At 34.5% G+C, this 25,894-nt stretch overlaps 1 protein-coding gene and 1 non-coding gene across 4 annotated transcripts in view; one reads left to right on the plus strand and one right to left on the minus strand.

Moving 5' to 3' along the window:
- The window catches only part of CLGN (calmegin), a 66,568-nt gene that overhangs the window by 31,807 nt on the left and 8,867 nt on the right, over nucleotides 1–25,894 (plus strand). For all 3 annotated transcript variants that reach the window (XM_077139978.1, XM_077139979.1, XM_077139977.1), the window contains exons 7-8: nucleotides 289–481; nucleotides 4,544–4,733. In XM_077139978.1, coding sequence (XP_076996093.1) covers nucleotides 289–481; nucleotides 4,544–4,733 — 383 coding nt within the window. The remainder of the gene's footprint in view (nucleotides 1–288; nucleotides 482–4,543; nucleotides 4,734–25,894) is intronic.
- On the minus strand, nucleotides 24,162–24,264 carry LOC143666408 (U6 spliceosomal RNA). The gene has a single exon (XR_013167608.1). It is a non-coding gene; the product is annotated as a U6 spliceosomal RNA (small nuclear RNA).

Genomic DNA, 25,894 nt, shown 5'->3' on the forward strand with positions numbered 1-25,894 from the left:
TAGTGATTTTCTTAATAAAATATAACACATATAAAAAGTGGTTAATGCTTATTATGATGTTACTAGGTAGCTTTAGAAATGGACAGAGGCATGTGCTTTTTTAAAAAGTCTAACACTTTTGGGGCAAAATTTGTAATTTTTCCACCTCCTTTGTCACTTCTGTCAAACAATTTTTTGGTGAGTTAGAATTTAATACATTTTGTAAGCTCTATCCAGTGACTGGAATAGAGAAATTCATTAAATACTCTGTGATTCTTGACTAATCCCAATACTTATCTCTCTTTGAAGGAAAACTTTTATGATAAAACATCCTATACCATTATGTTTGGACCAGATAAATGTGGAGAAGATTATAAACTTCATTTTATCTTCAGACATAAACATCCTAAAACTGGAGTTTTTGAAGAGAAACATGCTAAACCTCCAGATGTAGACCTTAAAAAATTCTTTACAGACAGGAAGACTCATCTCTATACCCTTGGTATATCCTTTTAAAAATTCAAAAAATTTGAATTTTGAATTTCATTCACGAATTCAAAAAATATCTGCTGGTTACTGACATATTCATGGCAGGTGCTTTAGGAGAAACAAGCATGAATCTGACCCTTAAGGAACTTAACTTTTGGGAAAATAAGGCATATGTAATTATAGCACCAAGTAGAAAGTAGAATGCCATATGAAAGATACAACTGAAGTACATTTATGAGTTCAAAAGCAATATTACTTCCAACTTGGAGATTCAGAGAAAACCTAGTGAAGAAGATTGTATTTGAACTTGTCTGGAAGTATAGTTAAAATGTAGAAAATGATGGGAGAGGGGGAGAGACATTTTAGGCACTGTGACATTAGGAAATAAAGAGTTGTAGGTCCTGAATGGCAAGCTAAAAAGTTTAGACTTTATTCAATAGGCACTTGTAATTACTGTTAGTTCCCACTTTATAATGGTTATTGTACTTATTTAAACTTTGGGAGGAAAAGCATTAAATAACCATGTATTAACATACTTAGCTTTACTACAGTAGAGGGGAGTTTACATGGATTTGGGGGGTTGGTAGTTTCCTAACTGCTAAAACAAATACCCCATAATGAGTTGGATTAATAACAGGAATTTATTGACTCAATGGTATTTGGGGCTAGAAGGCTTGCTTCCTCCCAGTGTTAGTATTTTCTGTCTAGCCGGCAGCCTTTGGGGTTCCTTGGCTTTTCTGTCATGTGGCAGTGAACATGACGGTATCCTCTTTCTCTTCCAGTTCTACTGACTTTTGGCTTCTTGTTTCTCCTGTGGCTTTTCTTTTTGTGTCCCACTTCCTTTGCATATAAGCATTTCAGTCAAATAGCATCCCCAGAGGTCCTGTTTACAGGCGGTTCACACCACAGGGTCAGGGGTTGGGACCTGAATATGCCTTTTGTGGGGGGCATGGTTCAGTCCTCAACAGGGATGTCATACAGGGTGGTTTCTCCTGTTCACAAGCAAGTGCACGTGGTTATACAGCTTTGGTCTGCCCACGATTACTTTAAATCACAGCATGGCAGAATCTAGAAAAATATTTTAAAATAATCTGTCAGCTTCCTTACCTAAATCTCAGCTCTGTCCAAGGGTACAGTATTTTTATTTTTTTTTCCAAAGGCTGCACCTACAGAAAAATTTGTTTTGTCTTCTAAGGCAGTGCCCAGCTTTATCTTATTTTTAATAGCAGCTATGAGACTAAATCATTTTATCTGAAATAATAGTGAAATAATACTCGACGTCTTGGGAAACATAAAAAGTAGAAATAATGATAAATTATAACTAGTAAAGAAGATATTTTTTATATAATTTGACTTTGCACATACCTAGTCGAAAGCAAATTGGTAATATATATCAAAAGCCATATGAGTTGGACGACCTTTGAAACAACAGTCCCAATTGTAGGAATTTATCCAAAGGAATGATCCCAAAGAAAAAATATGACTTGTGTAAAAATATACTGAAAATTTGAAACTACCTAAATATCACAGTTGGAGAATTTTCTATATAATAAATTTAAAATGATAATGGGGAAATGCTTATGATATTAAAATGGAGGGGGCAAAAAAAGCAAGATTCAAGTTGTAAGCGCATGATGATGGCCACTGGGAAAATTATGCAAGCAAATAGAAAAAAAACTAGGAAAAAAGAAAGAATTTTCATTAAACACCTGTTATAATCTACGTTTATGCTCTATGCTAGGTCCTTTCTTTACTACTGGCATTTGAGTGAGCAGTAGCCTCTCGTTTTGCTCTAGGTGAAACAGTAGTAACTGATAGGGCTGGAATTGAAACTCAAGTATGACTCTTAAAACATTTGCTTTTCTTAGTACTATATGCAGAAATTTTGATCATTGTGCTGTGATTGTTGAATGATTTTTTCTTTGTTTAAACTTTCCTTAATATTGTATCTTATAATATTGTTCTGTAGGTGTTTTATGAAACTTACAGGGTAACGTAAAAGACTCTATCCAATGCCTTTTATTGTAGATTCATTTAAAATATTCAATAGAGTTTTCAAAAAGAAACTTTATTGTCAAAGATTTCTTCATGTATGCCTATTTGTCACATGCTTTTTTGTCTTAACTGCAGTATAAAAAGTCAGTTTTCAGTTGCAAAATATTTTCAGAAAGCTTTCTTTTCAGGATTTTTCTTGAGAAACTGAAGTCTCTGTTTTTAATTAGGAAGCAGGTAGTAAATTGTTTTTCTTTTTTTTTTTTTTTTTTTTGCATTTGACATCTTACTCTTAGCTCTACCTCAGTGTTGGCTGGTCTTCCTTTATTGTATTAATGTAGGTTTATAATCTCAGCTGTAGAAGAAGAGGGAATAGTGAAGAAAGGAGAAAGGGTAAAAAATATTGACGGTGCATTCTCATTATTTGTACATGAATTGCATTATTTCATTTTGATATAACTTTATGGTGGTGTTGTGACTGAAATATCTGGAATTACTACTTCAGTGCTATTTTTTCAAAATTAGTAGCCCACTTAAATGCTTAAATCAGAATGGTATTGACATGCATTGACAAGTCCTCCTTCCTTAGCATATTGAAAGCAAATGTCAAGCACTTCTTTTCATCTTCCTCATTCTCTCCAAAGATCTAAATTTAACTGCATGACTCTCTTTATTTATAGAAAGAGGAGAGATACGTTTATTTTGTTATTACAAAGAATAAGGAGGTCCTTTATGGAATTTTTGGCTGGGAACTTTCAGAGGGCTAGAATTTCCTTGAAACAGACATACTGATAAGTGTGAGCCTGAATATTTTAAATCATACTTGAGATATTTTACACTACATGTATAAGTCAGTGATTTTGAAATATCAATAAAACTTACTTTAGACGATGACTAGGAAATGAGGATTTCATCACTTTCTTTGATGGTAGATTTGAATGTCCTTAAAGATAGTGGTTCTTTCTTACATCAAAGCTGTTTAAATTGTTTTTAAAATGTGTTCTTCCTGAATGTGCACTCTTGTTTTATGTTATCTTCTGTTAATTCACATTGCACTTCTATATCCACAAAGCTGTCATGATTCCTGTGTAGTTATGAAAGGATTAACCCTGATAATAAGTTTTAATTAGTAGGTTTATTTATATTCAGCTTATTTAAAGGAGTGACTGGTTAAAAGTGATAGAAATAAGGGAATGAATTGTAACACCACTAATGAAATATAAATGGCTAAGAGTAGACTTCAGAATAAGACCTAATTAATTGTCAGGGGGGTTATTAATGGACTTCTACTACTAAAATTATGGACACATTACAGATAATTTTCTAATAAAATACATATGGTTTAAAAAGGCAGCATGTGGAAAGGAGGCAGGAGAGAAACTATAACAAAATACAATAGATTATGAACTAGGTCCTTTTTTAAATAAAAGACTGTATTTGAATAATTGTCAAAATTTGAACAGATTCTGAAGATAAAATAGTGTTAATGTATTAATGTTTATTTCCTAATTTGAGGCCTGGATTACAGTTATGAAGTAAAATATCCTTGTTTGGAGAAAATATGTACTAAAATATTCAGGTGACATATGCATAAATTCAGTAATTTACTCTCAAGTAATTCAGGAAAAAAAATTCTTTGTACTATACTTGCAACTTTTCTGTTTGAGATTGTTTAAATATATGTTTGTGTGTGTGTGTATATTTAAACAATATCAAACATAGGAAAGTTGCATGTACAGTGTGTATACACATACACAGATACATATGTAATGCTGAAGGAAATTACGTTATATTCTGCAACTATTCAAAATATGTAGATGACTGGTGGTATGAGTCCCAGACTATTGGGAAATTTTTATTTGAGAAGTAATGTGGCATTTTACTGTAAAGCATACAGTTTAAAAACAATTATCTTTGACTTTTAGAAAGAAGTATACTTTTTCATGTATTTCAACTTAATACATTGATTGTTTTTCTTCTTCTGGTTGGAAGAAAATTTTACCCCTGAAGACTAGGTTAATTTTATTATCTGTATCTTTAAAATGTCTCTCAAGATGAAATGTGCATTTAAATTGATCTTTAGTGATGAATCCAGATGACACATTCGAGTTGCTAATCGACCAAATAGTTGTAAACAAAGGAAGCCTTCTAGAAGATGTGGTTCCTCCAGTCAATCCTCCCAAAGAAATCGAAGATCCCAATGACAAGAAGCCTGATGATTGGGATGAAAGAGCCAAAATCCCTGACCTTTCTGCCGTTAAACCAGAAGACTGGTAAGCAAAGAATTCCGTAGCAAAGCATTGTTTGGTGTATTTACAGAATAAGATGTAACATATAAGTCAAGTTTGTAACCAATGAAACGTAATTCTTTTAAACATTAGAACTACTTAGTTTTTGCTTTTTGCTTCCCTACCTTTTTATCTTCTCTCTTTTAATTTTCATTTTAATTATACTTTAAATTTGTCACCTTTTTAGTATATAAGTAAGTGTCTTTGTGTTTTTTGTTTTGTTTTGTTTTATGCTTTCAGTACCATGGAGAAAAATTTCTGTGAATCTAAAATACTGACAATTGAAGTCTTCGTTCCTGTCTAGATCCTTGTCACTATGTGAATACATATTTTATATAGTTGCAGTCTTTTTTCAGTTAATATTTCCTGTCCTTAAAGTAGGCCATATCCTCAAAAAACCAGTTCCCTTAACCATTTTTCACAAGGTCAGTGTTTGTGTTATTTCTGTTCTACAAGATTGGAAATATTTTCCTTAAAAGAAAGGTTATGTACTGTTGGTTCATGGAATTTAAAGCTCTGGTTAACTAAATTTCTTTCCCAGAAAAAATGAATAGCTATTTCACAGTAGCCGTTTTTAGTGATGTTTCCCCAGAGTCCCAACAACATTATATTCCTCTAACTTTCTATCTTAATAGGCTTTTTATCCTTTTATTGTGACTAACATTTCTAATTTTTATTAATTCACTTTTTCTTTCCTCTTTATGTTTGATAGAAATGTATTTTATCAGTTTTGCTTGTATTTCTACAAAGCATCAACTTTCTTTAAAATATTTTTATACCTCATTTTTAAAAAATATTTTTATTGTATACATCAAATAAACATATGGACATTCTTGACATACAAACATTCTGTACATGGTGTACAATCAGTTGCTCACAATATCATTGCATAGTTATGTATTCAACACCATGATCATTTTTTTGAACATTTTCATCTCTTCAGCAAAAGAAATAAAAGAGAAAAAACTCACATATGCCACCCCTTAGTCCTTCCTCTCATTGACCACTAGTATTTCAATGTATTCAGTTTATTTTAACCTTTCTTCCCGCAATTATTTGTTTATTTTTTATCCATATTTTTTACTCATCTGTCCATACCGTTGATAAAAGGAGCATCAGACACAAGGTATTCACAATCACACAGTCAAATTGAAAAAGCTATATTATTATACAATCATCTTCAAGAATCAAGGCTACTGGAACACAGCTCTACAGTTTCAGGTACTTCCCTCTAGCCACTCTAATACACCATAAACTTAAAAGGGGATATCTTTATAATGCATAAGAATAACCTCCAGGATAACCTCTCAACTTCGTTTGAAATCTCTCAGCCACTGTCACTTTATTTTGTCTCATTTCTCCCTTTGGTCAAGAAGGTTTTCTCAGTCCCTTGATGCTGAGTCCCAGCTCATCCCAGGTTCTCATGTTGCCAGGGAGGTTTAAATTCCTGGGAGTCATGTTCCACATAGATGGGGGAGGGCAGTGAGTTTGTTTGCTGTGTTGGCTGAGAGGGAGAAAGGCCACATCTGAGCAACAAAAGAGGTTCTCTGGGGGAAGTCTTAGGTATAATTTTAAGTAAGCTTAGCCTGTCATTTGCAGGGATAAGTTTCATCAGGGCGAACCCCAAGATTGAAGGTTGGTATTGATTTGGTTGTACCCACTGCTTGTGAGAATATCAGGAATTTTCCAGATGGGGAAGTTGAATTTTTCCCCCTTTCTCCCCATTCCCCCAAGAGGACTTTGCAAGTACTTGTTGATTCACTATTCAAATCACTCTGGGATTTATCAGGGCATCAACTAACCTGGACAAAACAATAAAATCTCATGCCCTCTTCAAGGATTCATGTACTGATGGTGTTCAATTAAACTGACCATACAAGTTAAATTAGGAAATGCACTAGTCAAAATATAAATTTTGTACCAAATAAACGTTTTTCCCTTTAGTCACACAAAAGTTGAAGTTTTAAAATATGAATGACCATCTGTTTCCAACACCCTGCAATACTGGCATTTCTTTTTCCTTCCTCCTGCAAAAACGTTTTTTAATTTGTACATTTAGTCACTATCATTGTACACTCTAGGCATTCCTAAAACTATACCATCTCAGTCTGTATCGTCTGTCTTTCCTTTTGGTTTCTTACATGCTCCCAGCCCTTCTCCCTCTATCATTCTCACATTCAGCTTCATTCATTGTACTTACATTATTGTGCTACAGTTAGGTAGTATTGTGCTATCCATTTCTGAATTTTTACAATCAGTCCTGTTGCACAATCTGTATCCCTTCAGCACCAATTACCCAATCTCTACCCTATTTCTATCTCCTGATAACCTGTGTTCTTAACTGAAATTCTCCAAGTTCACTCATTAATGTGTGTTCATAGCAGTAGGACCATACAGTATTTGTCCATTTGTTTCTGGCTAATTTCACTCAGCATAATGTCTTCAAGATCCATCCATGATTGTTACATGCTTTATAACTTTATTCTATCATACAGGTGCAAAGCATCAACTTTCTTTAAAATATTTGTTATACCCTCATTTTAAATTAAATTTTGTTTGTATCCTCAATCCCAGTGATTTTTATTTTCCTACTTTTCCTCTGATTTATGTTTTCCCTTTGTAGATTTTTCATGGTTTCAGACTTTTGGCAATTTTTTTGTTGTTGTTCTTATTAATTCAAACAGTTGATTTTCTACAAGGTACTGTTTCGGCGCCTAAAAATTTTCATATTTTTTGCTTTTTTTTTGTTGCTTTAAAATAAACTATTTTGGTAGTTCTTTTTCTCCCTGTAGTCAGGTATTTTTTAAAAAGGGTTTTAGTTTAGTGGTCAAGTGATGGAGTAATTTTCCCTCCCTTCTTCCCTCTCTTCCTGTCTCCCTCCCTATATGTATTTAGTCAGTAGGGAATTTAAAAATGCAGAAGCATACCCCCACCACTTTCAAAATTAATCGGTTATTATATTGCCCTATTTAATTAGGAATATTTTTAGTAAAAGAAATAAAACATTGCAGATAAAATATAAGACCCCTTTCTTCCCTTATCCTTTCCCTATAACCTTTTTTTCCCCAAAGGCAGCCACTAACATAAATTTGTTGTCTCCTTCAAATTTATGTTTTCTCATTTTATGTCTCTGTAAATAATCTATATTACCTTTAAATATTTACATGAATAATATCACAGTGTACAAATTCTGAAACTTTTACATTTATATTGTTGCATGTAGATTTAATGTATTAAATATTGTATGGATATAAAAAATATCCATTCTCTTATTATACAGATATAGATTATTTCCAATTTTTTGCTTTTCTGGGCATTGCTTGAATATCTTCATATGTGTGTGTGTGTGTGTGTGTATGTATGTGTGTGTGTGTGTGAGTGTGCAAGAATTTCTCTAGATCTGTACCTAGGACTAAAACTGCTGATTCGTGGGATGTACATATATTTAGCCATGTAAGATACTGGCAAATTGCTCTCCAGAATTACTATAACTTTATATTTTTACACTTAAAGTATTGTTGGGGTTGAAATTGTTTGCCATTCTAATGATAGTACATTGATATATCATTATTTTAATTTTCGGTTTCCTTATTATTGGTAATGTTAAGCCTCTTTTGATATGATCATTAGCTATTTAGGTTTCTTCTGTGAATTCCATTTCCTTTTATGAACTTGTTTTCTGTTGGTGATTTTGCCTCTTAATTTATAAAGTTATAAACTGTTACAAGTAAGTTCTGATGAATAATGATTAATGTTACAAATATCTTCTTGCAGTGTACTGCTTTTATTCTACCTATGGTATTTTTCATTAAACGGTAGTTTTTCATTTAAATGTACTCAGATTTATCATCCTTTTTGTTGTAGTGGTTTATGTCTTATTTAACAAATCCTTTCTACCAAGTGTCATAAAAATATATTTTCTTGCAAAAGTATTTCAGTTTTGATTTTTACATATTTCCTTCCTATATAACTTATTTGGGGTATGATATGAGATAGGAAACTTTTTTTTTTGGATGGCCAGTTACACAAATTATTCAGTGTTCTGTTCTGTTAAGGCAAGTTCCCCTTCCTTATCTTTCCTTCCCTTCTGAAATTATTAGACTTTTCATTCTAGAACATCCTAATGAGATTTTGAATGGATTTATTTTGAATTTGTGACTATGTAGAGAATTGATATCTGTAAAATAGTCTTTTCATCGTTGTAAATGATACATCTATACCTGCTGTACAATCTTTTCGATTCCTAAGTGTGGATAGCACACTTTTGGTTAATGAATTTTATTAGAGAGGCTTGTATCAGCTAAATCTGTTTCCTTCATGGGTTTTATTTTAGGATTCCATTTTTTTTCTTCTCAGTTGCATTGTTAGCTTTTCCTCTTTGGGTTTTGTTTTAGTGGTTGCTGTGGGGGGGTTACAGTATGCACCTTTATCCTATTTCAGTCTACTCTCAAATAGTATGATGCCATTCATGTCTAACTTAACCTAGCAGTGTCTTGTACTTTTTCCCTTCTGTCCTTTGTACTATTAGCATACATCTTACTTCTACATATACTACAAATGTCCCAACATACTAGTTTTTTTCTTCAAACAGTCAGGAATCTTTTAAATTTAAAATGAGGAATAAGTCCTTTTATTTAGTCACATTTTTATTATTGCTGGTATTTTCCTTTTAGATAGATATAAATTTCCATCTGTTGTCATTATCTCTTCTGTCTGAAAAGCGCCTTTAAAGTATTGTAATGTAGATTTGCTGGTGTTGAGCATTTTCAACTTTGCCTGGAAATTTGCCTTAATTTTTGAAGGATATTTTCACTCTCAGATCCTAGGTTGATAGTTATTTTTCAGCTTAATTCCTAGTTTTATTTTGTTGCTCCTTGCTGTGGTTTTCTTTGTGTTTACCTTGCTTTGGGTTCTTTGAGTTTCATGGAGCTCTAGGTTTATAGTTTGTGTCAAATTTGAGTCGTACTTGGCTATTAATGCTTCAAAAATTTATGTCTCTCCCCTTCTCTTTTTTTAGGACTCTATTTACATGTATGTTAGGTGGATGGATAGATTTATATTATCCTACAGGTCACTGAGGATCTGCTAGTTTGTTTCACCTCCTTTTCTCTCTGTACTTTATTTTTTTTTAATATGCTGTACAGCAGGGTCACATTTCATTATTTTTCCATTTGAGTATCCTGTTGTCTCTGCACCATTTGTTGGTTGGGTGATTGGTTGGTTGGTTCTGCTTGTTTGTTTGTTTTAAGAAGTACATGGACCAGGAATCAAACCCGGGTCTCCCGCATAGCAGGCGAAAATTCTACCACTGAACTACCCTTGCACCCCCTCTGTACTTCTTTTTGTCAAGTGTCTATTCCTTTCACTATTCTATCCCTAGTTCACTGATGTTTTCTTCCAGTTTCTAATCTACTGTTACCCATTTAGCAAATTCTTCATTTTAGATATTGATTTTCAGCGCTGGAATCTCCAAGGTTATTTTTTGTTTTGTTCTTTATATGTATCTTCTGTTTCTCTCCTTATCATGGCCGTGGTTTCTTCTACCTTCTTGAAGATAGAGCATATTTACATATAGCTGTTTTGATGTCCTGGTCTGCTGATTCCATCACCTCTGTCATTTAAGGGTGTAATTCTGTTGATCAGTTTTCTTTGATTGATGGGCTTGTTTTCCAACTTCCTTGCATGCCTCTTGATTTTTTATTGTATTCAGACATTATGACTCTTGCATTCCTGGTTGCTAGGTTTTGTTGTATTTCCTGAAATTATGTTTGATTATGTTATATTATGTAGTTACGTTACTTGGAATTAATTTTATTCTTTCAAGGTTTGCTTCTAAGCCCTGTTATAACAGGTAGATCCAGAACAGCATTTAGTCTAGGACTAATTTATCCCCATCACTAAGAAGATAACTTTGTGAGGACTCTATCTAATGTACTGTATAGTAACAAGTTCCTTTCTCTGTGACTGATGGAAGTACGAACCAGTCCTGTCTTTTGTGCTTCAGGAAGTGTTCAGCCTTCAGTTTTCCTGTAGTTCTTCTCTGGTCTCAGAGAAGATTAGCTCTTAGATTAGTTCTGAACAGAGCTTCTTTTGTGGATCTCCGGAGACCTCTGTATACAACTCTCTCTTGAAATCGTTTCCCATATATTTTAGCTACCTTAATCTTTCTGAACTCTGATCTCTGTTTCCTCAACTCAGTAAGGAGTTACTGTTTGGAAACTGCCTCCAAAGAGTAAGCTGAAGTAATGGAGGACTTCATTTTTATTTAGACTTATCTCTGTGAGCACAGTCCTGCATTGCCTGTTGCCCAGAGTCTGAGAACTATTGTTTCATGTATTTTGTCTGGTTTTCTAGTTGCTTAAGGTGGAAGAGTAAATTTATTCTTTGCTACTCCATCTTGGTCAGAAGAGGAAACCTAGTCCCCTGTTTTAATATGCATTTCTTTGATTAGTACTGAAGTGGAATAATTTGTATTTGTTCAATGTCTCTATTTCTTTTTAAATTACTTTTTATACCCTTTGTTTTTCCATCCTGTTGTGTTTGGTCCTTTTAGTTTTGATTTATCAAAATCTTTAAAAATATGCATAAAATAGATTTTGTATTAGTATATCAAATTAAGATTATTTAACCCATTTTGGGCCATAAATGGTACAATACTTTTCAAGTTATATATTTGTCTTAATTTTATATACAGGGTGTTTTGTTTTCCTTATCATACGTAAATTTACATTTTATGTTGTTAAATCTGGTGCTGTTTTCCTATTTAGTTTCTAAAGTTAGAGCTCAGCCAACAAACATTAGTTTCATTCTTAGAAAATACTTTTGTTTCTTATAGTAGATTTAATATTATTATTATTGTTGTTGTTATTATTATTTTTACATGGGCAGGCACCGGGAATCAAACCCGGGTCTCCAGCTTGGCAGGCAAAAATTCTGCCACTGAGCCACCATCACCACCCAATATTCTTTTTATATTTAATTTTACTGAAATGCAGATTATTCCGGTTTTCAGTATGATATGAGATCTAACCTTTTCTAAATGCTTAACCTCTTAACAAAGTAGTATTCGTTGAATAATCCATCTTTTCCTTTCTTTACATAAAATGCTATCTTCACCATCATCTCATTCTTTATATACAAAAGTTTGTTTCTGGTTTCTTTGGTTTTTAATTGATCTGTCTCTTCTTATATGAGTAGTACACTTTTAAAAGCCAGCTTGTAGCTGGTTTTGTAATTCATGTTGGTATCATATACTGCAAATCCCTGTATCAAATACTTATATAAAAAGTTGTATAATGAAATATTTGTTACTGGTAAAATAACATGTAATTTACCTGTGTGTTCTAAAGCATAATGCTAAGTGAACACATAAAATCACCCACCCCAGGTGGGCCACGGTGGCTCAGCAGGTAAGAATGCTTGCCTGCCATGCCCGAGGACCCGGGTTCGATTCCCAGTGCCTGCCCATGTAAAAAAAAAAAGCAAAGATGACTCCAAGTTTTAGGGCAGGCCACGGTGGCTCAGTGGCAGAATGCTTGCCTGCCCTGCCAGAGGACCCGAGTTCAGTTCCCGGGGCCTGCCCATGTAAAAAAAAAATTAAATTAAATAAAATTAAAAAAAAATCACCCGCCCCACTTAAGAACCTCATTTAGTCCTTAAATCTATCTGTGTGCTTCTCCTTTATTCTCTTCCCATATGTCACCTCTACAGGTAACCACTATACTGAATTGTACAGTTATTATTCATCCCTTGACTTTTTAAAACTAGTTTTATTGCATAAGCATATATATATATATATGCATACAATGCTATATATTATTAAGTTTTGTTTTAACAGTGATGTGTGGTGTTTTTAGCTGGAGTGTTTATTATTTCTTTAAGATTCATTCATTTGTTGATGTGTTGCTATAGTGAATTCATTTTTATTGCTGGTTAGTGTTTCAGTGTATAAATATAACACTATCCATTTTCCTTTGGGAGGGTATTTAGATTGTTTCTAGTTTTGTACTATTAGGAATAATACTGCTCCTTTGGAAGGATATTTAAGATTGTTTCTAGTTTTTGCACTCTTAGGAACAATGCTGCTATGAACATTCCTGCATGTCTTTTCTGGTGTACATGTATATATCTAAAAATTAAATTGCTGGGTCATAGGAGAATATAAATATTAAAATTTAACAAATCAATGCCAAATTGTTTTTCAGATCATTTGTGTCAATTTTTGACTTCTGCCAGTAGGGCGTATGAGTTTCCATTGAGCCCCACCCTCCTGAGTATTTGGGCATTGTCAAGACAAATTTTTGCCAATCAGTAGATGTAAATTGTCTTTCATTAAATTATAATTTTCATTTCTATGTTTAATAATGAGTATATAAAGTATATTTTCATGCATTAATTTGCAGTTGATATTTCCTCTTCTATGAAATCTTTAATCGTGTCTTTTGCTCTTTCATTGTTGGTTGGTTTGTTTGTTCCTCATTGATTACTAGACTCTCATTATATATTCTAGGTCTTACTTTTTTGTTGGTTCTATGTTGCACTACATGCAACATGCAAAAACGTGTTCCAATTTATGCCTTATATTTTTACTTTCTGTGGCATCTTATGGTGAGCGGATGTTCTTAATCTTGAGTAATACAATTTGATAATATATCTCTGATTGTTAGCACTTTTTATATCTTGTTTAATAAATTCTTCCCAAATCTGAGGTTTACCTGCATATCTTTCAAAGAATTTTCAAGTTTTGCTCTTTCCATTTATGTTTTTATTCCATTTAGAATTATTCACCCGAAGACCTTCAAGGCCAGACTTTTCTTTATGAGAAATCTTCTAACTATGGATTTTAATTTCTTGAATGGTGGTAAATTCATATCCTATTTCTGTTTGAGTCAGATTTAATAAATTGTCATAGTTTGCTAAGGCTGCTGGAAAATGTACCACAGACTAGTTGGCTTAAACAATAGAAATTTATTGTCTTATGGCTCAGGAGGACTATAAGTCTGAAATCAAGGTGTTGGCAGTGCCATGCTTCCTCTCAAAAGGAGAAGTCATTTCATATCTGCCCCCTGGCTTCTGATGAGTGGCCAGCAATCCATGCTTTCCTTAGCTTGTGACAGCAAAACTCAAATCTCTGCCTCCATCGCATAGCTCTCTGTGTACAGACTTGTGTCCACTTTTCCTTTTCTTCTAAGGAGTCCAGTCATATTGAATTAGGGCCCACTCTAATCCAATTTGGCCCCCCCTTAACTAATACGATCTTCAAAGTTCCTATTTACAAGTGAATTTTTATCAACAGGACAGGGGATTGGTACTTAGACATATCTATTGGGGGGACACAATTCAATCCATAACAGTTTATTTTTCTTAGAAATTTTCTATTTTTCTAAGTTTTGATATTTATTGGTGTGATGCTTGTCATATTCTTTTATCATTTTAATATATACTTTATCCAAAATAACTCATCTTTTTATAGTTCCAATTTTGTTTAATCAAAAGAACCAACCCTGAGCTTCAGTTCCTTCTGTTTTTATCTTTGTTCTCAATTTCTTCTCTGTATTATTGCTTTCGCTAGATATTCTATGGAGATATTCTATTCTTTGTCTAGCTTCTTAAGTGAAAGGCTTATTACTTTAATTTTGAGCCTTTTCTAATGCAAGCATTTAAGACCATATATTCCTTTTCAAGAACAGTCTTTTGCTGAATTTCACAAGTTCCAATGTCAAGTATTTTTAACATATTTATTTACAAATGTTTTACATTTTTATGACAATTTCTTCTTTGACAGTTGATTTGGAAATGTTTCAGTATTTTCACTTTTTTTTTTTTTTTTTTTTACATGGGCAGGCACCGGGAATCGAACCCGGGTCCTTGGGCATGGCAGGCAAGCACTCTTACCTGCTGAGCCACCGTGGCCCGCCCTCAGTATTTTCACTTTTGAAACCTTGGAGTGTTTTTCTGTCTTTCAATTATTGTCTCATAACCTAATTTCTTTGTGGTCATGGATATTAGTCTGTTTTATGCCAGTTTCTTGAAATTACATGATTATGTCCTAGTTCCTAACCAGTTTTTGTGTTTTCCATGTGTTTGTAAAGCAAACAATGTGTGTTTAATTGTTGCATGCAAGAGATTATATATATGTATATAATGTATGTATATATACATATATTAGTAAAAGCTTATGTTCTTTGTATCTCCAAAAGTTTTATGAATTCATTGCATGATTGACTTATCAAAAATTGAAAAAAGTGTGTTGAAACTTCCAGAATTTGTGTTGTCTACCAGCAGTGGACATTTGCGTTGTTTACAGTTTAAGAATATTATGATTATTATGATGAGGATTAAGACTATTATGATTAAAGCTGCTGTGAACATTCTGGTACAAGTCTTTTTGTAGACATATATTTTCCTTTCTCTTGGAGAAATACCTGGGAGTAGAGTTGCTTGTTGTTGTCTAAAATGAGCCAAAGTTGGACTCTGTTGTAGTGGTCCTATATGTTGTTTACTTCTTCACAGCAGCCTGGGTGTGTTAAAATAATCTCCCAGTGCCAAGCACAAATTCTTGCACATGCAGCTGTTTTAAAAATAGCCCAAATAAGCAATTTTTAGAATGTAGATTAAACCTGCTCTGCATACTTTGAAAAACTTGCCCAACCAACTCCATCCACACCTGTTCGTAGTTGATGACATCAGACACTGCACTTAAAGGCCCCAAGCTACTTCAACCCCTCATGGAGGTGCTCTTTGGGTGCTGAATTAAAACACCTGGACCTGTAATCTATCCCCCCCCCCAACTTCCTTCCTCCTCTTCCCAGGCGTTTGGGAATTCCCCCTTGCCCTGCTTCCCACTGTGATGGCGCCCTTGCACTGCTGGACTCTGGGCGGTTTCCTGTGAGGGACTGGCCCTCACATATAGACTTGTCGTTGCAGTACCTCCCAGTATTTGGCCGTGTGTTACTGCTGTCTAGTAGTCGAGTATTTTTTTTGTCCACTTGAAAACCCTTGAATTCAAATTCACTATGCTTGGCCATAGGGCAAATATTTAACTCTATCAGAAACTGCCATCTGGTTTCCAAAGTGGTTGTATCATTTTACACTGCCACCAGCAAGGTATAAATTTTTCAGTTGTTCTGCATCTTCACTAACACTTGGTATTGTTACTGTTGTTGATTTCAGCAATTCTGGTGGGTATCTCATAGTGATTAAAATGTGCAACTCCTTGGTTATTAATGATGTTGAGCTCCTCTTAATGTTCTTATTGACCATTTGTTATATAAACTTTCAAGAAGTATATGATTGAATCTTTTCCACGTAATTTTAATTAGGGTGCATATGGGGTTGAATGGGATCTCTCAAAAAGATATGCCTACCTCTTAATCCTGGAACCTGTGAATGTGACCTTATTTGGAAAAAGGGACTTTGCAGATGTAATTAAGTTAAAGATATTGAATGAGATTATTCTGGTTTACCTTAAATCTCTAAATAGCAAATGTCCTTGTAAGAGATAGAAGAGGAGGAGACACAGAAGAGGAGAAAGCATTGAAGACAGAAGCAGCAAATAGAGTTACACAGCCACAAGCCAAGAAATGCCTGGAGCCACCAGAAGCTGGAATAGGCAAGGAATAAAATCTCCCCTGTGCTTCTACAGGGAGCGCTGCGCTGCTGCCTCCTTCATTTTGGACTCCTGTCCTCCACAACTGTGAGAGAAGAAAATTCTGTTGTTATAAGTCACCAAGTTTATGGTGATTTGTTACCTAGGAAATAATGCAGCTTTTTTCGTTGTTGTTGATTTATAGCAATTCTTTATATATTCTGGATTTGAGTCCTTTGTCAGATATGTATATTAAAATATTTTTTCAGTCTGTGCCTGCAGATTCGTCTTCCTAATGGCAACTTTGGATGAAAAGAAATTAATTTTGACATAGTTAAAATTATCAGGCTTTTCTTTTATGATTACTGCCTTTACTGTTGTATCTAAGAAATCCTTGGCTTACACCGAGTTCATGAGGATATTGTGTTTTCTTCTGGAAGCTCATGGTTCTAACTTTTATATATAACTCTGTGATCCATCTTCAGTGTAGTAAATAAGGGACTGAGGTTTAGTTTTCCCATACTGATAGATAATAGTTTCAGTAACTATTGTTAAAATAGACTTCTTTTTCCATAGATTGACCCTGTGCTTGACCACACCAGAAGGTATGGGTCTATATCTGGACTGTCTATTCTGTTCTATTGACCTATTTAAAACTGTTTAAGCTTACCCCAGTCTGTTTCCCATATTCTGTCAGTTTTGGTTTCTGTAGTTTTAGGCTGTTCCATTAGTTGTACTCTGGCAAATAGCTCCTTAGATTGTTGCTTACAAGAATTACTGTGGGTAATAATATTCTATTTTTGGATTTGTCTTTGTTTTGCTCTTGACTGTTATATGATAGTATATCTAGATCTAGAACTTTACATTTATCACTTATTCCTTAATACTTTGATGATTCATTTGTCTAGTGTAAGCTTTTAATGTGGCTGGTGGGAAGTGTACCGTCAGTTTCTTCATCATCTTTTGTATTCTGTCTTTATTTGATACAGATTAAGATTTTCTTATTTACTCCAGTATTCTTCACTTTTGGAATGATGTGTGTGTACGTATAGATTTGTTCTTCTTTACTCCACACTGTATTTATATTTCTTTTTCAGGCCCAGGACTCATGAGCTGAGTTCTGCAAAACTCTTATCAAACATCTTTTTGAATATTGCCTCTCTTGCAGCCCCTCTTTTCTTTCCTTCTGGAACTTATTTTGACAAATCGTAAATCTTATTCTGTCCTGTCTCTTAATCTACCTGTTATATATTTTCTCTCTATCACTCTGTGCTGTATACTTTTTTTTTTTTTTTTAGAAGGAAGGAAGGATAGAAGGAAGGAAGGAAGGAAGAAAGGGAAACATCTTTAAACATTTTCTTGTTTTTATTGTATTCTGTTTCTCCGTTTTTGTTACATGGGCTGGGGCCGGGAATCGAACCGAGGTCCTCCGGCATAGCAGGCAAGCACTTTGCCCGCTGAGCCACCGCGGCCCGCCCTGTGCTGTATACTTTTTAAAAAAACATTTTAATTAACACATATTCACACACATACACTCCATACATGATATACATTCAGTGGTCAAAATGTCACCACATAGTTGTGTATTCATCACCACGATCATTTTTTAGAACATTTGCATCTCTACAGAATAAGAAATAAAAAGAAAAAAAAACTCATACATTCCATACCCCTTACCCATCCCTTTCATTGACCACTAGTTCCATCTACCCAATTCATTTTACCCCTTATCCCCCCTATTGTTTATTTATTTTTTATCCATATTTTTCAACTTTTATCCATACCCTGGATAAAAGGAGCATCAGACACAAGGTTTTCACAAACACACAATCACATTGTAAAAGATATATCTTTATACAGTCATCTTCAAGAATCAAAGCTACTGGAATGCAGCTCCGCAATTTCTGATACTTCCCTCTAGCCACTCCAATATACCATAAACTAAAAAGGGATGTCTATATAATGCATAAGAATAACCTCCAGGATAACCTCTTGACTCTGCTTGAAATCTCTCAGCCACTGAAACTTTATTTTGTCTCATTTCTCTCTTCCCCCTTTTGGTCGAGAAGGCTTTCTTGATTCCATGATGTCAGGTCCTGGCTCATCCCGGGAGTTCTGTCCCACATTGCCAGGGAGATTTACACCCCCGGGAGTCCTGTCTCACATAGCGGGGAAGGCAGTTAGTTTATCTGTCAAGTTGCCTTAGAAAGAGAGGCCATATCTGAGTAACAAAAGAGGTTCTCTTGGGGTGACTCTTAGGCTTAATTTTAAGTAGGCTTAGTCTATCTTTTGCAGGAATAAGCTTCATAGGGGCGAACCCCAGAATCAAAGGCTCAGCCTATTGATTTGGTCCCCACTGCTTGTGAGAATACCAGAAATTCTCCAAATGAGGAAATTTAATATTTCCTCCTTTCTTCCCAGTGCCCCATGGGGACTTTGCAAATACTTCTTTATTCACTGCCCAAATTACTCTGGGATATATCGGGACATCACACTCACCCAGACAAACCAACAAAATCTCATGCCCTATTTAAGATTCCATGTACTTATGGTGTTCAACTAAACTGACCATACAAGTTAAACTAGGAAATACACTACCCAAAATATAGATTTTGCACCAAATAAACATCTCTCCCTTTGGTCTCACACAGAAGCTGAAGTTTTAAAATTTGGAAGATAACATCTTTTATGCTGTATTCTCTTCTACCTTAGTCCTATCCAGATCAGCTTCCTTCATGTCTGTAGTTGAAGTCTGATCCCTTTTTCAGTTTTTTAAACAGTTCTTATATGGGGTACTGCTGACTTTCATAGCTTCAGAGCTCTGACTCTATGTCTCAGATGTCACATATATACCCAAAGTTTCTGGGAATGACCAGGTTATATACAAACAGCTCAGTATCTCAGAATTTAGAAATATCAGTTACAACTCCTGAATATATATGACTGCTTTAAAAGCTTACAATCTGGAAACCTTTACAATAGACCCCAACCTGATAACCCATGTTCTTGCCTTCAGTTCACCAAGATTTTTAATATTATAGTTGGTTCATATGAGTGAGGCATGATAATATTTGTCTTTTTGTTCCTGATATTTCATTCAACATACAGTCCTTAAGAGTCATTCACCTAGTTGCATGCCTCACAACTTCATTCCATCTGTGGCTGCTCAGAAGTCCATTTGGATGTATACACCATAGTTCCCACTTCCATCCCTCGGTCGTCATATCCTTAGGCCACCTCCCTCGATTGAGAATCATGAGCACAGCTGCCATAAGCACCAGTGTGCATACTGAGCAACCAGGTTTCAGGATCATATACCAACTCCACCCGTAGCCTCCTATGGAACCACCACACTGCCCTCCAAGGGGCTGCACCTCTGAGTTTCCCCACTGAAAGTAAATAGGTACGTCTCTTTCTCCACATTTTCTCTAGCACTTGTTTCTCTCTGTTCATTTTTAAACAGTTTTATCCACATATCATACAATCCAACCTAAGTAAATAGACATGCCTTCACCACTATAATCTATATGAAGATATTTCCTTTTCTTCCTCATAGAATCCGTACCCCTCCCCCATGGCCCTGCCTGCTGACGTTTAGTTTTGGTACAATGCCTTTGTACATTCAGTGGAAGCATATTACAATGTTACTGTTGACTATAGACCCTAGCTTGCTTTGATCATACTTTTTCCTTTTTACCATCCACTTTCAACACCTTTCAATTTTGGCATTCGTTCTCCCTCATACAATAACGTTTTTTATTCTACGTTTAATCAGCTATCATTGCCCACTCTAGGCATTCCTAAGTTATACCATCTCAGTCTTTATCCTCTGTCTTTCGTTCTGGTTTCATACATGCCCCCAGCCATTCTTTCTCAATCATACTCATATTCACCTTTATTTGGTATACTTATATTATTGTGCTACAATCAGACAGTATTGTCTGTCCATTTCTGAATTTTTATAGTCAGTCCTGTTAACAATCTGTATACCTTTGGCACCAAATGTCCAATCTCAGCCCTCCTTCTATCTCCTGATAACTTGTGTTCTTAACTTCAACTTTCAAAGTTCAGTCTTTATTGTTAGTTCATATTAGTAAGACCATATAGTATTTGTCCTTTTGTTTGAGGCTAATTTCACTCAGCATAATGTCCTCAAGGTTCATCCATATTGTTACATGCTTCATGACTTTATGCTGTCTAACAGTCCTGTGTATATTCCACCGCTTGTTTAGCCACTCATCTGTTGGTGGACATTTGGGCTGTTTCCTTTCCTTGGCATTCATAAATTATGCTGCTCTAAACACCAATGTTCAAATGTCCATTTGGTTCCTTGCCTTCAGTTCCTCTGAATATACCTAGCAATGAGATTTCTGGATAACATGGCAGTTCTATACTTCCTGAGGAAACACCAAACTGCTTTCCAGAGCAGTTGTACCATTTATATTCCCATGAACAGTGGATAATGTGCTTCTTTCTTCACATCCTCTCCAGCAATTGTTGTTTTTGTTTTTTTATATTGGCCATTCTTGTAGGTATGAGATAATATCTCATTGTGGTTTTGATTTGCATTTCCCTAATAGCCAGTGAAGTTGAGCATCTTTTCATGTGCCTTTTAGCCATCTGTATTTGCTCTTCTGAGAAGTGTCTGTTCATGTTTTTTCCCCATTTTTAAATTGGATTATCTGTCTTTTTGTTGTTGAGTTGAAGAATCTCTATATATCCTGGATAGTAAACCCTCATGTGATATACGGTTTCCATATATTGTCACCCATTATAAAGACTGCCTTTTTATTTTCCTGACACAGTTCTTTGATGCACAAAAGTGTTTAATTTTTAGGAGTTCCTGTTTATTCTTTTTTTCAGTGCTCGTGCTTTGGATGTAAGGTCTAGGAAATCACCTCCTATTACAAGAATTGTAAGATATTTCCCTTCATTTTTTAAAAATTTTATGGTGTTAGCACTAATGTTTAGGTCTTTGACCCATTTTCAGTTAATTTTTGTATAATGTATTATATTAATCCTCTTTCATTCTTTTGCATACGGATATCCAGTTCTCCAGCTACCATTTGTTGAAGAGGCTGCTCTGTCCCAGATGGGTTGGATTGATTCCTTTATCAAAGATCAGTTCTCCATAGATGAGAGGGTCTTTTTCTGGACACTCAATTTGATTCCCTTTGTCAGTATATCTATCTTATGTAGTACCATGCTGTTTTGACCACTATAGCTTTGTGATATGCTTTAAAGTCAGGTAGTGTGAGACCACCCACTTCATTCTGCTTTCTCAAGATATTTTTGGTTATTTGGGGCACCTGGCCCTTCCAAATAAATTTAGTTATTGGTTTTACTATTTCTGCAAAGTAAGTTGTTAGGATTTTAATAGGTATTGTGTGGAATCTATAAATCAGTTTAGGTAGAATTGACATCTTAATTGTGTTTAGCCTTTCAGTCCATGAACATGGTGCGCCCTTCCATTTATTTGGGTCTTCCATGATTTCTTTTAGTAATTTCTTATAGTTTTCTACATATAGGTTTCTTGTATCCTTAGTTATTTATTCCTAAATATATATTTTTTTCTTTTGGTTGCTATTGTAAATGGAATTTTTTTCTTGATTTCCTTCTCAGATTGCTCATCACTAGTATATAGAAAGCCTACTGATTTTTGGGTGTTGATCTTCTACTCTGCCATTTTGCTGTTTTGTTCATTAACTCTAGCAGCTTTGCTGTAAGTTTTTGGGGGGATTTTCGACATATATATCATGTCACTTGCAAACAGAATTTTACTTCTTCCTTTCCAATTTGGATACCTTTTATTTCTTTTTCTTGTCTAATTGCTATGGTTAGAACTTCCAGCACAATGTTGAATAACAGTGGTGACATTGGGCATTCTTGTCTTGTTCCTGATATTAGAAGGAAAGCTTTCAGTCTTGCCCCATTGAGGATGATGTTAGCTGTGGGTTTTTCATATATTCCACTTATCATGTTGAGGAAGTTCTCTTCTATTCCTATGCTTTGAAGTGTTTTCAACAAGAAAGAATGTTGAATTTTGTCACATGCCTTTTCTGCATCAATCGAAATGATCATGTGATTTTTCTATTTTGATTTGTTGATATGGTGTGTTACATTAGTTGATTTTCTTATGTTGAACCATCCTTGCATACCTGGAATGAATCCCACTTGTTATGGCATATAATATTTTTAATGTGCTGCTAGATTTGATTTGCAAGTATTTTGTTGAGGATTTTTACATGTGTATTCATTAAATAGATTGGTCTGTAATTTTCTTGTAGTATTTTTGTCTGGCTTTGGTATTAGAGTAATGTTGGCTTCATAAAATCAGTTAGGTAGCTTTTCCTCCACATCAGTATTTTTCAAGAGTTTGAGAAGAAATGGTACTATTTCTTTCTTGAATGTTTGTTAGAATTCACAAGTGTAGGCATCTGGTCATAGACTTTTCTTTTTGGGGAGCTTTTTGAAAATTGATTCAATCTCTTTACTTGTGATTGGTTTGTTGAAGTCATCTATTTCTTCTCAAGTCAGTTTGGTTGTTCATGCTTTTCTAGGAAGTCGTCCATTTTATCTGCATGGTCTATTTTATTAGCATATAGTTGCTCATATTATCTTCTCATTACCTTCTTTATTTCTGCAGGGTCAGAGGTTATGTCTCCTCTTCCATTTCTGATTTTATTTATTTGCATCCTATCTCTTTTTCTTTTTGTCAACCTAGCTAAGGGTCTATCAATTTTACTGATTTTCTCCAAGAAACAACTTCTGGTTTTGTTGACTTTCTCATTGTTTTCGTGTTCTCAATTTCATTTATTTCTGCTCTAATCTTCATTAATTCTTTCCTTTTATTTGTTTTGGTCTTTCTCTAGTTCTTCAAGTGAACAATTAATTCCTCAACTTTTGCTCTTTCTTCTTTTTTGATATAGGCATTTAAGGCAATAAATTTCCCTCTTAACACTGCCTTTGCTGCATCCCATAAATTTTGATATGTTGTTTTCCTTAACATTTGCCTTGAGATATTTACTGATTTCTCTTCTAATTTCTTCCTTGGCCCACTTGTTGTTTAAGAATATGTTGTTTAGCCTCCAAATATTTGTGAATTTTCTGGCCCTCTGCCTGTTACTGATTTCCAACTTCATTTCATTATATCTAAGAAGGTATTTTGTATGATTTCAATCTTTTTAAATTTATTGAGACTTGCTTTGTGACCCAAGATATGGTCTATCCTTGAGAATGACCCATGAACACTTGAGAAAAAAGTGTATCCTGCTATTATGCAGTGTAATGTTCTAATGTCAAGTCTAGTTCATTTTTCATATTATTCAAATTTTCTTTCTTTTTTGATCCTCTGTCTAGATGTTCTATCCATTGATGACAGTGGGGAATTAAAGTCTCCAACAATTATGGTAGAGGTGTCTACTTCTCTATTCAGTGTTGTCAGTGTTTGCCTCATGATTTTGGAGCATTCTGGCTTGGTGCATAAATATTCATGATTGTTATGACTTTTTGTTGAATTGTTCCTTTTATTAACACATAGTGTCTGTCTTTGTCTCTTTTGTTTTGCATTTGAAGTCTAATTTGTTGGATATTAGTATAGCTGCTCCTGTTCCTTTCTGATTGTTGTTTGCATGGAATATCTTTTCTCAACCTTTTACTTTCAACCAATTTTTTTCCTTGGGTCTAAAGTGAGTCTCCTGTAGGCAGCATATATAGAGATAGGTTCTGTTTTTTAATCCATTCTGCCAATCTATGTTTTTTTATAGTGGAGTTTAATCCATTAATATTTAATGTTATTACTGTAAAGGCAGTGCTCTCTTCTACCAAAATATATGGAATACTTCATGAATTTGTCATCCTTGCACAGGGGCCATGCTAATCTTCTGTGTATCATTCCAATTTTAATATTTGTGCTATCAATGTGAGCACTGTGTCATATAGATTTTTATTTTCTCATACCAATCTTTGGTTCATTAGTTTTCTGTTGCTTAACTCATTTTGGTGAGGTTTTTTTTAATTAACAACAATATTTTAGTATTTACAAGTTATATTTTTCTTTCACACATATGCTGGATTTTCCCCATAGATCCAGTTCTATCATTTGTTTTATTTCTTTTCATTAATTCTTTTATCATGTTAAAACATCCTTTTTATAGTCTGATTGTTCCTTTGTATTTTGCTCAGAGTTCCACGTCTCTTTACCCTACTGACTCTCCTAATAAAGTAGTTCCCCTCTTATGGTTTGTAATGTTTGTGATCACATCTTCAGCAAGGGTTGGTTTTTGTTTGTGACTGTATGGTGTGTCTGTGCAAGAGAATCCCATTTGTACTGGGTTTTAGATGTGTCCGCCCAAATTATTTTATGTTTCCCTTTGCTGGAGTCCCAAGAAGCAGTTTTATGTGAATTTCTTAGCTCAGGATGTGTCCTCAGCTGAGTATTGGCATTCCCACCCCCACTGCCTGGCTGGCTGCTAGGCTTTCAGCTTTTCACGGCTGCTTCTCCACCCCACTGTCCAAACCAAAACATTTGGTAGACACCAAATTTTCTTCTCACTGTTTTGGTTGGTGGATAAAGTTTTTGTGGTCTTCTGTACCCGGACTGAATAGCTCTTTTATAGTTTGGCTTTAGACAGGGCCTCATTTTTAGCTTCTTGCCTTTCAAGGACCCAGCACTACATCTTGTACTTAATCCTTCATCCTAAAGGACCGTTTTGCTTTGGACTGCCATTGTCTGAGCCCAGGGTAAAGCTTATTCTAAGAGTTCCAGCTTCCTTTCTGGTACCTGGGGAAGTACTGCTCTTTATATTGAGCATGACAGTATATTAGACAAAGTTTTATTATATTTTATGCAACATTTCTATAGGTATGTTAACTCAAAGAAGGACTGTTTTATTAGCTGAGCCTACTTTCATCTCTCTCTGGTTGCTGTTACTGAAGCCAGAAGATTCCAATTTTTTTCTTGTTTGTGTGTAAACGTTGGGATTACTACCTTTTCAAAGCATAGTGTGTTCTCTTGGATTATAATATAACCGAAAATGTTAATTCTTTTGTATAACAAGAGGGATACTGATTAGTAGTAAAAATGTCTTCACCTTCAGGCAAATAGTGTATATGGCATTCTTGTATTTTATATAATATAGACAGGGTAATCTACTTTTAAAAAAATTAGTAAAAATCACTATCAATGCATAATTTTTGTGAATTGACACTACATGAAAAGACAGGACTGCATCTCTCCATGAGGGGCTTCTAAAATTACTTCATATTTGTTTGCCAGCAAATAGTAAAACTGCAAAATATCTATCTGCCCTTGTATGAGAGAAACAACAGCATATAGCAGCCTGTCCAGACTGGTAAAATGTGTTAGAATTTATTTTACAAAGTGCTAAAGGAAATATTCCCCTAAATTTTAATTTCTGGTTCCTGATTCCTCAGAGATTCAAGAAAACACTGATATGAGGCAAGTACAAGTCTGTTCATAAATGACTTGATTATTTGTTTATTTTATAACTCACATTTTGTTGGAAAATCATAAAGTACCCTCTCTTTTAAATTTTCT

The sequence above is a fragment of the Tamandua tetradactyla genome, chromosome 22 (assembly GCF_023851605.1).
Source record: "Tamandua tetradactyla isolate mTamTet1 chromosome 22, mTamTet1.pri, whole genome shotgun sequence".
NCBI classification, from domain to species: Eukaryota; Metazoa; Chordata; class Mammalia; order Pilosa; family Myrmecophagidae; genus Tamandua; species Tamandua tetradactyla.